The sequence below is a fragment of the Gigantopelta aegis genome, chromosome 6 (assembly GCF_016097555.1).
Source record: "Gigantopelta aegis isolate Gae_Host chromosome 6, Gae_host_genome, whole genome shotgun sequence".
NCBI lineage: Eukaryota > Metazoa > Mollusca > Gastropoda > Neomphalida > Peltospiridae > Gigantopelta > Gigantopelta aegis.
The window spans coordinates 29,625,600-29,640,165 of NC_054704.1; the positions used below are offsets into that span (position 1 = coordinate 29,625,600).

A 14,566-nucleotide genomic window follows, 5' to 3' on the forward strand; every position below is an offset into this window, starting at 1 on the left:
GAGCTGAACATTATTCTCCTAAAACTAGTCTTAGGAGAGTAATGGGGAGCCAGAATGATAGCTCCCCTTAAAAGGAGAGTTCTGCAAAAAGGAACAGTAATATTAAATATATTAACGACAGACCTCATGATGGCTCTCCTTAAAAGGAGAGTTCTGCAAAAAGGAACTGTAATATTAAATATATTAACGACAGACCTCATGATGGCTCCCCTTAAAAGGAGAGTTCTGCAAAAAGGAACTGTAATATTAAATATATTAACGACAGACCTCATGATGGCTCCCCTTAAAAGGAGAGTTCTGCAAAAAGGAACAGTAATATTAAATATATTAACGACAGACCTCATGATGGCTCCCCTTAAAAGGAGAGTTCTGCAAAAAGGAACAGTAATATTAAATATATTAACGACAGACCTCATGATGGCTCCCCTTAACGACAGACCTCATGATGGCTCCCCTTAAAAGGAAGTTCTGCAAAAAGGAAGGAGACCTCAGTTCTTGTTCTGCAAAAAGGAACAGTAATATTAAATATATTAACGACAGACCTCATGATGGCTCCCCTTAAAAGGAGAGTTCTGCAAAAAGGAACAGTAATATTAAATATATTAACGACAGACCTCATGATGGCTCCCCTTAAAAGGAGAGTTCTGCAAAAAGGAACAGTAATATTAAATATATTAACGACAGACCTCATGATGGCTCCCCTTAAAAGGAGAGTTCTGCAAAAAGGAACAGTAATATTAAATATATTAACGACAGACCTCATGATGGCTCCCCTTAAAAGGAGAGTTCTGCAAAAAGGAACTGTAATATTAAATATATTAACAACAGACCTCATGGTTTAAGGGGAGCTGTCATTCTGACTTCCAATCACTTCCCTGAGAATAGTTCAAGAAGAGTGGTGTAAATTTGTTTAAAATAGTACTACAGAAGGATTAAATATCAATGGTCAGTGTACGTGGTAACTGTGGTAATATCATAATCTAAGTTAGGGGAGCAATTATTCAGTCCTCTTAATTTAAAAACAAAAATTATTGTATAAAATATAAAACTAGTCATCATAATATGTCTGGCAGAAATATAATTACAGACTGGCTCTTTTTTAAAATCATAAGTCTTAATTGCTGAGCCTCAAAGTTGCACAGGTGTGAACACTTTGGATACAAATCCAGGTATCTGAGGTGGGCAGTCACAGCAATACGCATAATCACAACATCATGACTGTAACACAAAAGAAAACAAGCTATAGTGCTCGCCCTATGGAGAACCCCGAGGCAGGTACAGTGTTGGGCCCCCTAGCCTTGAAAGGTTCCATCCAAGCTACAGTGGTCAGCTTACATACAGAAAAGTGAAACGAAATACAAGGTAGAGAAAACAGAGAAAAAAGAACACCTTAAGAAAACTGTTTTTAAGTTGGAAAACAACCTATGTATGACTCAACAGTAACGATTAGAGTGAACGAAAAGAAGAAGAAAATCATAAGCAATTAAATAGTAAAAGTTCTCATTATTCATCCCTGTTTTCTTCTTCTTATTTTGTAGCTTGTGCTCTTGGAACGTTCGGACCTAACTGCCAGGAAGAGTGTGGCAACTGTCGTGATGGAGAACCGTGTCGACCCACACTCGGAGACTGTTTCCGTGGTTGTGCCCCGGGATACACAAACACACACTGTAAAGAAAGTTAGTACCATTCATAAATTCGTCATTCAGGGTTTAAGATGTGGTTCCTCAAATTGCAAAATGTTAGTTAAAGCTGAATGTGGCCAAATACATTTATTGGTTAAATCTAATTTGAAAAATGTGCCCTTTATAGGTCTACTACCACTGTGGCTGTTTGGCTAATAGAAATTTAAAGTTTGTAACAGATTTTTTGTTACCAAATTCGTCAAACTGATAACAGTTTTGAGGGGTCCAGGTGATATTTGCTAATGCTGCTTTGTAAAGTGCATGCTTATGATCCAACCAGGTTAGAAACACACTGTTTCATCCACTACAGAGGTTAATGAATTTGTTTTTCTAGAGTAAACCTGCCCAATAAACGAAGTATGTTTTTGTACTGGTGTGTTATTAAACATCCATTATTCCAGTTAGCAGTAAGGACACTTTTCTTAACACCAAGATGGTATATTCCATAGTTGTAGGGCAATGGTTTGGAACAGGAAACAACCTATCACACTGGTAACACTAGTTCTTGTCTAAGATATAGTGTTGCAGTATTTTTCATGTACATTTTATTTTTTTAAGGCATTTTGTTTTTATATTTTGAAATATGTATTTACTAAATAAATGTGTTTGATTGATTTCAGAATGTCCACCCGGGCGGTATGGCTTGAACTGTGACAATCTGTGTGGACAGTGTCACCCAGGAACAGACTGCAGTCACATCACTGGGTTTTGCACCTCCGGCTGTGACCAAGGCTACAAGGGAGATAAATGTGACACAGGTAACTTAAAGCCCAAATACTGGATCATAGTTAATACTGAGACCGACAGAACATATCAGTAGGCCTCTTTTGCTAAAAGTCACCCCTTTTGAGCAGTGAATTTCCTTGAATTTTGTTTTATGCTTAAGTTAAAAGCCAGTTCTAAAAATATTACAGGATGGCATTTGTTGAAATCAGGGTGCGATGTGGCCCAGTGGTAAAGCGTTTGCTTGATGTGTGGCCTGTATAGGATTGATCCCCATCAGTGGGCCTATTGGGCTATTTCTCTCTCCTGCCAGTGCACAACAACTGGCTTACCAAAGGCCATGATATGTGCTACCCTATCCCTATCTCTGTGATGGTGCATATAAAAGATCCCTTGCTACTAATTGACAAAATGTTTGACATCCAATAGCCAATGATTAATAAATCAATATTCTCTAGTGCAAAACAAACTTTAATTTTCTGTTGAAACCGAACCAACTGTTTGATATTAGTCCACTACCAGTTTAACTGGAGGGGACTATAAGTTAACTCCGACCATCTATCCCACATTATTTTATGAATTTATTTCCACAATTCCTTAGATATATTGAGCTGAAACTTTGTGTGATTTAGCTCAGTTGCTTGAGGTGATTGCGTCACAGGATCGAACAACCTCGGTGGATCCATTCAGCTGATTTTTTTTTTCTTGTTCCAACCAGTGCACCACAACTGGACAAAGGCTGTGGTATGTGCTTTCCTGTCTGCGGGAAAGTGCATATAAAAAGTCCCTTGTTGCATTTGGAAAAATGTAGCGGGTTTCCTCTGATGACTACAAGTGAGAATTACCAAATGTTTGACATGATTAATTAATCAATGTACTCCAGTGGTGTTGTTAAACAAAGCAAACTTTCTACTTTGAACTTTGGTGATAAGAATATTTGTACACTCAGAATGCTTGTTTCAAGTACACGTCGTCGTCTTGTTCTCATTTCAGAGTGTCAAGAAGGGACGTATGGAGAGAACTGCACGGCAGTGTGCGGACACTGTAAAGGGGGAACTCCGTGTCTCACCACCAACGGCCAGTGTCTGAAGGAGTGTGATGAGGGTTACTTCGGATACAGATGTGTTGAAAGTAAGTTTTAAAAATGTAAAAATGCACTTTAGTATGACATTGGCAGATGGATATTTAGTATGGACATTGACCGTGTTGGAATTCAGTGAGAGATTGATAGTGCTTAGCTTTTGTATTCAGGTCTGTGATACATTCTTATTTCTCATAAATTAAAAGTGTTCGAGCAATAATGTTTTAAGCATGGATGAAGTCACATAATTAGTTAGAGGTTGAAGTTGTGTTTTAACTGTTTTGCATTTACGAGGTTGTGTTTTAACTGATGCATCAAAAATGTTTTGTGTATCGGCCAATGTTACATTTTTGTTTCTTATAAATTATAAGTGCTAGATCAAGCACATTTTAAAAACATTATATGGATAAAGTAACATCACTTGTCAGAGGTTACGGTTGTGTTTTAATTATTTAACCATTACAACGTATTACAATGCAACCCCTGCAATTGTTTATGGCAATCGGCAATACCGTGGAGGTTTTTTTTTCCACAGCTTTTATTTTGCTGTGGAGTATATTTGATTTTTTGTCTACCGCATGTTTTTTGCCATATTTTTTTCTTCATTGCAGTGGTTGCAATGTTCCACACTCTAAATTTACCTTTTACATGTACTTACCTGTGAAAGATTTGTGATTTTAAACAATAGATAAACCTGTTTTGTTGTGTTTTCAGAGATTGAAATGAGTACAATGGCGTCGGAAACTGGCGGGATCATCGGGGGAGTCCTCGCCTTCATCCTCGTCTTTCTCATCATCTTCCTGCTCGTTATTTTCATGTGAGATACTTTCGTAATATTTCAGGCTTCTATTCTTCCTATAATTATTATTTTCTCTCAATCCTTACGTTCCTTTTTTTAGGGTTCACCCTGTCCACAGTCAAATTAGCCAAAGGGGCTAGAACATATAGGATTTGGTTAATAAAATTTTATTTAAATTAGCCAATTTTTAATGCTTTAAGAAAAAAATTCTACGTCTTAAAAAAAAAAAAAAAAAAAAATATTAAATCCAGTGAGAGATATGCTTCCTTCTTTCCTTTTCCTTCATTCCTCTTCCAACCACAAGTTAAAAATTGGCAAAACAAAATTGAATCCAGTGTGAGCCATGCTTCCTTCCTTCCTTCCTTCCTTCCTTCCTTCCTTCCTTCCTTCCTTCCTTCCTTCCTTCCTTCCTTCCTTCCTTCCTCCCTCCCTCTTCCAGACTCTCTTCCTTATTTCTTTCCTTCACTAATTATTCTTATTCCTATTTTTCCTTTCACCTTTTTTTTCCCTTTCTTTTTCAGTCATTCATTGTATCATTAATTGTTTGTTTTCTGATCCATCCTTACTCAGTTTATTTGCTATTGTTCATAGTTGTCAAGTGTTTTCATTTATGGCATAATAAATATTAAATTATTTCAGAAGACGCCGTCGACACAAAAACACGATGAGTATGACCCGTCATTATGTGACAGAGGAGCCAGTGGGACATCCCACAGAACACAATGAAAGTATTCAGCTGCTTGGAGACTCCAGAATCGGTCAGTGTAGTAGCAGGCGAATACTAAATCAAATACTAAATACTAAAGTGTGATATGTGCTGTCGTTTATGTGGGAAATTGCATAATATGTTGTGGTATTTTCATCAAGTGTCAAAATAATAATATGTTAGACATGAAATAACGATACTTTAAAGCTAAGCTGTGATACAAATAAATAAATTGTGGTATTGTTTGGCTTGAAATAAAATTTGTGAAATTGTGAGTTACAGTTAAGCCAAACATTTCATATGCATGAATAAAAGAACATGAGTCACTTCTATGTTCATATAGGGAAGGGGATATACAGTGTTAATAGTTGGCTATCCCTTTCTGTATGTTTCGTACAGATTTCTAGCTTATTTGATAAAATAGAACATTCCTAGCTTTGCTTATTTTTCTGTTTAATTTTTCAGAAAATTCGACAGTGTTGACATCTGAGACTGAAGATAACACTATAAATGAGGAGGTGAATGAGCCCATCTACGTAAACATCAACAGCAAGAAACAAACCAACCCCATCCCACTGTCCGACCTGTATGATGTCATTCTCAAATACAGAGAGAACAGCATGGCTGGGTTCAAGACTGAATTTGATGTGCGTTTGTTGTCTTCTCAAATTATCTTAAAGCTGAAAAAATATAGAATTTCTGACCCTACCTAGAAAAAAGGGCCAATCTTTTTTTGGATGGATTAATTTTTAGGGGGTATTTTTTTTTTTTATTCATAAAAAGAGTATATACATTACATTTTATGTGGACCCATGAATGTAATAATATACATTAATATAATATAAAAAATTAAAAAAAAAAAAAAAACATTTTTTAATAACAACTTACCCTACCTATTTTTATTTTATTTTTGGGGGGGAGTGGGGCCTATTTTCCAAAACACCCCCCAAAAAATTATATATACTTTATTAGTTTGTTTTTTCATTTTATTTATTTTTACCCATTATCTGAACCTAAAGACTACTGTTCCGGTTAAAATGTTTGTTATTGGATTAAAAACTTTGCCTTTGATATCATTGACTACAGGATCTATTCACGTTAGTAGACATTTTTTCGTGTTTCTGTACTGCATCAATCAATAGTTGGGGGGACGGGATGTAGCTCAGTGGTACAGCGCTCGCTCGATGCATAGTCGGTCTGGGATCGATCCCTGTCAGTGGGCCCACTGGGCTATTTCTCGTTCAAGCCAGTGCACTACGACTGGTATATCAAAGGCCGTGGTATGTGTTATTCTGTCTGTGGGATGGTGCTTATAAAAGATCCCTTGCTGCTAATCGAAAAGAGTAGCCCACAAAGTGGCGACAGCAGGTTTTCTGTCTCAATCTCTGTGTTGTACTTAACAATATGTCTGACGCCATATAACCGTAAAATAAAAATGTGTTGAGTGTGTCGTTATGAGGATGGAATGTAGCTCTTTGGTACTTTCTTGTGATTGGAAGTGGATGTAGGATCTATCATGATTCTAAAATGTTTTAGTTGAGAGAGAAAGAAAACCATTTTCAATATCTTTACAACAAAATTAACTTTTTATCCAGTATTACATTATGTGATCAATATGTAAGGATCTTTCCATTTTTTGTTTCAGGAACTGCCAATGGGTTTATTGGCTCTTTGTGAAGTTGCTAGGAGACCAGATAATAAAGCTAAAAACCGATATGGAAACATTGTTGCTTGTGAGTATTAGTAACAACAATGAATTAAAAAATATTTTATCATTTTAACATCATTATGTTTCTTCTTTTGTTTAACTTGAAGCATTCTCAGTGCTTTTTTCTTTCTAATTTGTGTATGATAAAGCTGTACCTTTGTTTCTCTAATGTGTTCTATTTGAGTTTATTAATTCAGTGATTTTTGTTTTTCAGATGATCATTCTCGAGTTACACTGGAGCCAATATCTAATGAACCATTTTCCGACTATGTCAACGCAAATTTCATGGATGTGAGTTTTATAGAAGACTGGCACTTATGAACTAAAGTGTGCAGCACCTTTTTAGCATATTCAATTTGGTTCACAGATAATGTGCAGGATAGTCTTTCTGGGGTTCATTTCATAATTTTAAACTTTTTTATTTTATAAGTAATTGATTATGTTTCATATTTATGTAAAAATTTTATATTATAATATGTATTATGTATGGTCATAAACAAAAAATAGTAAATTTTTAGGTGTTTTTTTTTAGAGAAAATTGTTACTGCTGCTGTATATAGCAAGTTTGAAAGAAAGAAATGTTTTATTTAATGACGCACTCAACACATTTTATTTACGGTTATATGGCATCAGACATATGGTTAAGAACCACACAGATTTTGAGAGGAAACCCGCTGTCACCACTACATGGGCTACTCTTCCGATTAGCAGCAAGGGATCTTTTATTTGCGCTTCCCACAGGCAGGATAACACAAACCATGGCCTTTGTTGAACCAGTTATGGATCACTGGTCGGTGTAAGTGGTTTACACCTACCCATTGAGCCTTGCGGAGCACTCACTCAGGGTTTGGAATCGGTATCTGTGCAAGTTTGAATTAACACACTGACAAGACTGCTAAGTTGTTTCTACATAATGCTGAATTCAAAAATGGCTGATAGTTGTATCATCAGTTCTCAAATAAAATTAGTTTACGGTCATTCATTTTACAGAAAAAATTTCATATTTTGGATTTTTATTATTATTTTCTCAGTAGTCATAAGTTGGTAATGTGGGTATTATTTTCTTTTTTATAAGAACTGTTTTTTGGTTTTTATTCTCTTTCAAAAAATTAAAATAGATCTACAGTATAATAATGTTTTTTATTTTCCAGGGATACAGTAAGAAAAAGTCTTACATAGCTTCTCAAGGTATTGATATTTGGTTGTTTTTACTTTATAACAATTTATAAAATTCGTCCAAAGATTAGTTGTATGGAGAATGCAACAGATATAAATAATTTGTTGCAAGCCCTAATCTAGAATAGAAAAAGTAGAAGTGACTTCTCCCTTTCCAGAAGAAGGGGAGAAGTTTGATAAAAATAGGCGAAGTGAACATTTCATAACGTTTCACTAGTTTTCATGTTGAACTGGAAAAAATCTGAATTTTACATTTAGTTCTAATCATAATATTCCAATATAAAATACTACTTCTGGTACTTTCGGTAATAAAATTTAAACAAAACTGTTAAAAAAAGTATTAATTAGTATTTTCTGATATTACTGAAATGAATGTGGCTGAGGATTAACAATGCTTGGCTGGTCACATCAAATGGTGCAACGTATCGATATACAGTCTGGGGCCAAAGTAAAATCACTGTCCGACATACGACAACAAGGTGCCAGGTGAGCTATGACACAAAACAAGTCGGGGTCTTTCGTATTTTTGTTTTTAAAATCAGATTTGGTTCAAAATATTACTGTGACTTCAACTACTGCTAATAATTTGGTGACTTAAGAAAACTTTAGGCAAAAACAAATACTCATTTCTCTGTCAAGATTAGGTCCTGTTGAACGAAATGCTAATTAATTTTAATACTCAAGTTTTAATATACTCACCAGTGAATTTTAATGTTTAATAAACAAGATGAGTAATGATGTGTTTTTTATTTCCTATTTAGGTCCAAATAAAGCAATGATCCGTGACTTTTGGCGGATGGTCTGGCAACAAAGAGTTTCCAAAATTGTAATGCTTACCAATTTGGTGGAAGCTTGTAAGGTGAGAGAAATTACTATCAATAGTTTATTATTCATTGATAATGAAATGTGTTTTTAAATGTGTGACATAATTCAGAAACATCTTTTTTATCTAAAATTTTAATTACATTTTGAAAATCTTCCACAAAAATCATATTGGTTATGCTTTCCTTCATTAATTTCTTGTTTACGGCAAATAAAACTGTTTTATCCAGAAGCTATTACTGCAATAGTTGGATAACTGATATATTACAAAACCTCTTATAAATCATAATTTTGTTATCAGTCTCTTACCAATCCAACCGTCCTGGCAGTTGATCTGTTCCACTTATAGTGTTTTGGATATTGTTTTCATGATGCCTTGAGATATTAAGATGAAAGTTTGTATATAGCTTTATCATGTACTGTTACAGATCATGTTTAACTTTCATGACGATTTACACATTTTTCACAATTTAGGAGATCAGAAAATCTCAATGAGAACGTATTTTGCTTTAGCAGTACTCTTAGAATGCTTGTTAAAGTTGAAATAATTTTAATTGTTTTTGTGTCATTACAGAAAAAGTGTGAGCAGTACTGGCCGAGTGAGGGATCGATCAAGTACGGCGAGGTCACAGTACGAAATGTGAATGAAGCCAAGTACACGGATTACATCATACGAACCTTTGAAATATCTAAGGTATTTTCTATTTTGAATCTTTGATAGATATTTGCATATCAGTTGTATGCAAACTCCAGCAAATTTCACATGTATTTCATCACCTGGACTAAGAATTATTACAGATAACATTACCCATGACAGTCTGTTACAGATTTCATAATTAATCACCCCATCACTAGAATCCAACCAATAATTTTGTCAAATAAAACAAAAATGACTGGTTTGAATAAGAACGATTATTCCTATTTGAATTACTACCAAATAGCTATATAGTATATAGGGTTCCAGTTGAATCGCTACACATTTCTACAAGTCATATTATGAGCAGATTGATGAAAATATATGGTGAAAAGGTTTCAGGCCAGCTCGTTTTGCCTGAACGTCTCCATCGATTTTATCCGAATGCGAAAATTTGCTCCAGCACTTGAGGTGCAGTTGACTCCGCTGCCCCCCTTCCCCCCACACACCATGTTGTATGTTAATGTTGTATGAAACACATTCTCACTGTTTTTAAGAATGAGATTTGTTAAATGCTGATGTTGTTCATGTGTTACAGGATTCAGTGAGCCGGATTGTTAAACAGTTTCACTTTACCACGTGGTCGGACCATGGCGCTCCGACGTTCCCAACCACCCTGCTGGCCTTCCGCCGTAAGATACACACCTACAGCCCAGACAGCACTGCTCCGGTCTTGTCTCACTGCAGGTAAGCCAACGTTTTGTCTTCTTCTGTGTTCTGTTTCTTAATGTTCCTTAAAACATAGATCAGGAGTTTTACTGCGGCAGTCAGCAACAGGTCATATCTTTTTCACTACCTCAAAGTTTTTCTCTCATTGTTGTTAGTTATGGCCAGATGTTCTATTTTATACTGTTTTGTCTAAATACACAGGATAACAAAATAACTACTCGATATTATTTTTCTTCCATCATACAGCAGTATCCCACATCTGATTGGCTACTGCACAAAGATGACCCGGACACCAAAGCCATACTATCCTGTGAAATGAACACTACCAAAACTGATTGCTCTCTGACATACAAATTAACTGTGCACAAATGCACCATAAATTAATTATAGTTGGATATTTAAATTTTGTCTAAACCTGTTTTAGTTATATGTAAGATATAGAATACTAGACTTCTGACTGTCATCATTTAAAAAGGTATCCAATTTACTTTTGCCAATCAGATATGTTTTGAAACAGTTCTACATAAGATAAATGATATTTAATAGCTTCTCATGTAGTATTTTGTGTATGTTATAAGTCAAATAATTGTTACCTTTTTAAATTAGTAAATGAAAGTTATTTCATGAGAGATGAACTTGATTTTTTTATGACTAATAATAATATAATTGTGAGTTACTAAATGCCCAGTACAGGGTAAAAGTCTAAATTTGTACTACATTCAATTTGGTAATTTCAGTGCTGGTATTGGTCGGACAGGAACATTCATAGCTCTGGACTATCTTCTGGAGCAGGCTGCTAATGAAAACCAGATAGATGTGCTGGGCATTGCTCAGCTCATGAGAACTAACAGAGTGAACATGATTCAGACCTGGGTAAGTGCACTGTTGTAATTTATGCATCACTGACTCCATTTAAACAGTGGGGAGGGAAGTAGACCAGTGGCCAAGCACTTGCTTGATGCACGGTCCCTGTTGGTGGACCCATTCTAGCCAGTGCTCCACAACTGGTGAAACAAAAGCGATATTATGTACTATCCTGTCTGAGGGATAGTGCATATAAAAGATTCCTTGCTGCTATAATCGAAAAGAATAGCCCATGGCTTAACAGCAGCAGACTTACTATCTTATTATCTCTGTGGCCCTTAAAGGCATATTGTCACAGACCACTGGCCTATTTAATGGTCTAACAAAGTATTACCTGAACAAATATAATTTGATTTGTCCCTAAATGTACTTTATTCAACCATCTTCATACTCCATACTCCATTTACTAATGATATTTTGTAAAAATAATTGAATTATGGCAATGGTCCATAATTCAAAAACTAAAATTGCTGAGAGGGATGACATGGATTTCACTCCATCATGGTTCAGTTACGGTGATGCGATAGCTAGATTTGGTTTCCAACAATTAATGTAATTTTTATTTATTATAAATTTTTAGAGAAATAAGGTCCTTAAATCTGTGACAGTATGCCTTTAATCATATGTCCATCGCCATAAAACTGAAATTAAAAAAAATCTAAGTACATTGTTAAATAAAACATTTCTTCCATCCATTTATATATCATGGTGGTAAGCACACACTGCAAAGATGTGGGGTTTTTAGCTTTTTATCTTATTTTAGTTTTTATTTGCATAAAATATTTTTCACAAAACAAACTGGAGTTAATCTGAATTGTTTTTTGGAAAAACCCTGTTCTATCATAATTTGGAAAATACTCAATTCTGATTGGCCACCGATTTAAATTACCTACCTCTTATTTAATTATGTCATTTTAATTGCATCAGTTTTTATATATCATTTAGTGGTGTTAACTTTTTTTTTATCAAAGTATGTTTATTTTCTAATTTCACTATGTTGTAGAGTTTTCAGCCTTCTATTAAAAGGACAATCCTGAGTTTGCTGCATTGTAAGATGTTTCCGACTGATAAAATATTTCTACGATTAAACTTACATATTAAATATATTTTCTTGTTTAGAGTATCAGTGTCTGTATATTCAATGTGTTTCTGGTCATCTTAATATTTGTAAGAAGCCCAAACTGGATTTTGTCTTCAAATAATTTCGTACATTCGAAAAAAATGTATTTTAAGAAATAAAATGAAATTTAACCTAGTACAAATATTTGAACGATCAGAAACACGTTTAATATACAGCCACTAATATTGTATGCAGAAAAATATATATGATATGTAATTACAATCGTTAAAAAGTCTCTGTTAGTTGATAACATTGTAAAAATTGCAGCAAACTCAGGAATGTCCCTTTAATTCTATAGATAATTTCTCCTTTATGTATAAATGAATTCACCTGACACTAGTGAAATATGTTACCACTCTTTTATTTGGGTACTTTTTGAGCCAAAATGCTAAGATTTTGGCATTAGTGTTAATGGCGGTATTGGGAATGTTTGTGGTAGGAGATTTTATGTAGAATATGGTAACAAAAATAACAACATTAGTGTAAAGACAGACAAAAATATGTCATGTTAAATCTAGTCACATAGGGATCAGTATGTTAGCCAAAACATAAAGTATTAAATAAAATGTCGTATTTTCTTATGTTATTTACTACATAGTGCTTATTTCTTTTACTTACATAACATTTTTTTGGTTGTATTTGTGGGGAGGGGGATTTATACTTTCAAAGTCTGATTTCTGTTTTATTTTCAAACAATCTGTAGACTGAACTAATCTGATTTGACATTGTTTTAACAGGAGCAGTATGCCTTTGTGTATGAGGCTGTTCTTGAATCCATCAAGTCGGGTGAAACGACCATACCGAAATCTGCTTTTAGAAACGTTTACCAGAACATGTCACAGACAAACAAAGAAGGAGAAACGACTCCATTAGAAAAACAGTACGAGGTAATGTTACAACCTTTGGGAGGTTGTCTTTTTGTACAATGGGGGTTGCAAAGGCTTGTTAATAGTGACACCTTTGTAAGGGCAAGATCAAGTTTAAAAAAAATAATACTTCGTTAAAATTTTTGTGATTGATGGCTTTTATATTTTGTATGGGTGTTCACCAAGTGTTTGTAACCCACCTTCCACAGCTTTGTGAATGTGACCTTTGGTAAGTTGAAGGTTATTTAGAACTTGGTGAATGTTTGATTAATATTTTGTTAATTACTTTTCTCTCTTGCATCCTTTAGTGGATCTTATTCATACTTGATATGGTGAGTCTTTCAAAGTTGTCTTGTTCCAGTCATGCAAATGTGACCACAGGTCAAGGTAGTTTGAAACTTTGGAAAGCTATCAAATGTTATTGGGAGTGTCAGGTTAGTTGAGTCTAATGATTCTTACCCACTTTAAAAACTAAACATCTTTGTGGTTTGATTTATGTCTTCACCGTCCAGTACAAGGCCTACAAGCTCTCATGGCTTTCCCATTCTAGTTAGATTTTGGAAAGCCAAACATTCATATACCATTGTTATTTTCATGATATGGCAGTTGATGAATTAAGTCCTTTTGTATGAAAAATACATTTTGTAATTAAGGTAGTGTTGATGTAATGATCTGCAAGGAATTATGAAGAGGTATAATAATAGTGGACTGTAGCTTAGAAGATTGCTAGTTCAAATCTCTTTTATGGAAGTTCGGTTACTAGGTTAAGTATTTAGTTATTTTTATCTTACAGGTTCTACAACTCCTGTCTCCAAACATTGATCGGGATGAATGTACTGCTGCATGTGCACCTGAGAACAATGGCAAAAACAGATTCCAGAACATCCTGCCAGGTAGGTTTTCAAATTTCTCATTTTTAACTAATCTCCCCAATAGTTGAACATTATTTGTGGCTATACTGACATAAATGGTTAATAAAACTAACAACACTGCGAAGTCCCCAATGTCCAGGTAACATTTCGTCTGTAAATAATAATTTAAATATTGATCAATCACACTTCGCCTTTTATAATGTTATTTGGGAGCATACAAATTCTAAAAATATTGGGCGAGTCTATTTTAGTACAGCGAACCATACCAATACATATGGGGTGGGTTATCAGTCTTCAGTTTTATATTAAAAAATATTTATTTATTTATAAAAAACCCAAACTAAATCAGTCTTCAGTTTTACATTACAAATTATTTATTTTATAAAATAAAACATGTTTTAAGGCATTCGTAATTCACACGAAACATGTCGTATACCCTCAGGATAATTCGGAATTTTTTCAAATTATTTTTAAATCACTGTCAGGATTCTGCAAGTAAAGTTTTGATTGGTGGACATGAACTCCAACTGGCTGGTGTTAGATCCACGTGTAATAGTGGAGCTAATTTTAATTAGATTGATATGTAGCTTCAATACTTTTCATTCTTTGCATAGTAGAAGAAAACCTGTAGGTAAAGATATTTCAAAATGGAGTGAAATGTAGTTTTAATTGAAATGTTTAAAAATATTTGTTCAGGTTAAATACTTTTTAAAATGAAAACACATGTTTGTGTGGAAAAGGATATGTACTTTCCTCTATCCATTTTTGTTAACAAAATAAATAA

General features: G+C 34.3%; 1 protein-coding gene across 1 annotated transcript in view; it reads left to right on the top strand.

Annotated features, from left to right (window-relative positions):
* LOC121376018 (receptor-type tyrosine-protein phosphatase kappa-like) overlaps nucleotides 1-14,566 on the top strand; it is a 61,793-nt gene that overhangs the window by 40,133 nt on the left and 7,094 nt on the right. Inside the window, exons 6-20 of the mRNA XM_041503779.1 lie at nucleotides 1,539-1,676; nucleotides 2,303-2,440; nucleotides 3,399-3,536; nucleotides 4,201-4,303; nucleotides 4,925-5,043; nucleotides 5,457-5,638; nucleotides 6,637-6,724; nucleotides 6,914-6,990; nucleotides 7,851-7,887; nucleotides 8,637-8,734; nucleotides 9,272-9,391; nucleotides 9,930-10,078; nucleotides 10,798-10,933; nucleotides 12,782-12,931; nucleotides 13,704-13,803. Of these exons, the coding sequence (XP_041359713.1) occupies nucleotides 1,539-1,676; nucleotides 2,303-2,440; nucleotides 3,399-3,536; nucleotides 4,201-4,303; nucleotides 4,925-5,043; nucleotides 5,457-5,638; nucleotides 6,637-6,724; nucleotides 6,914-6,990; nucleotides 7,851-7,887; nucleotides 8,637-8,734; nucleotides 9,272-9,391; nucleotides 9,930-10,078; nucleotides 10,798-10,933; nucleotides 12,782-12,931; nucleotides 13,704-13,803 (1,773 nt within the window). The remainder of the gene's footprint in view (nucleotides 1-1,538; nucleotides 1,677-2,302; nucleotides 2,441-3,398; nucleotides 3,537-4,200; nucleotides 4,304-4,924; nucleotides 5,044-5,456; nucleotides 5,639-6,636; nucleotides 6,725-6,913; nucleotides 6,991-7,850; nucleotides 7,888-8,636; nucleotides 8,735-9,271; nucleotides 9,392-9,929; nucleotides 10,079-10,797; nucleotides 10,934-12,781; nucleotides 12,932-13,703; nucleotides 13,804-14,566) is intronic.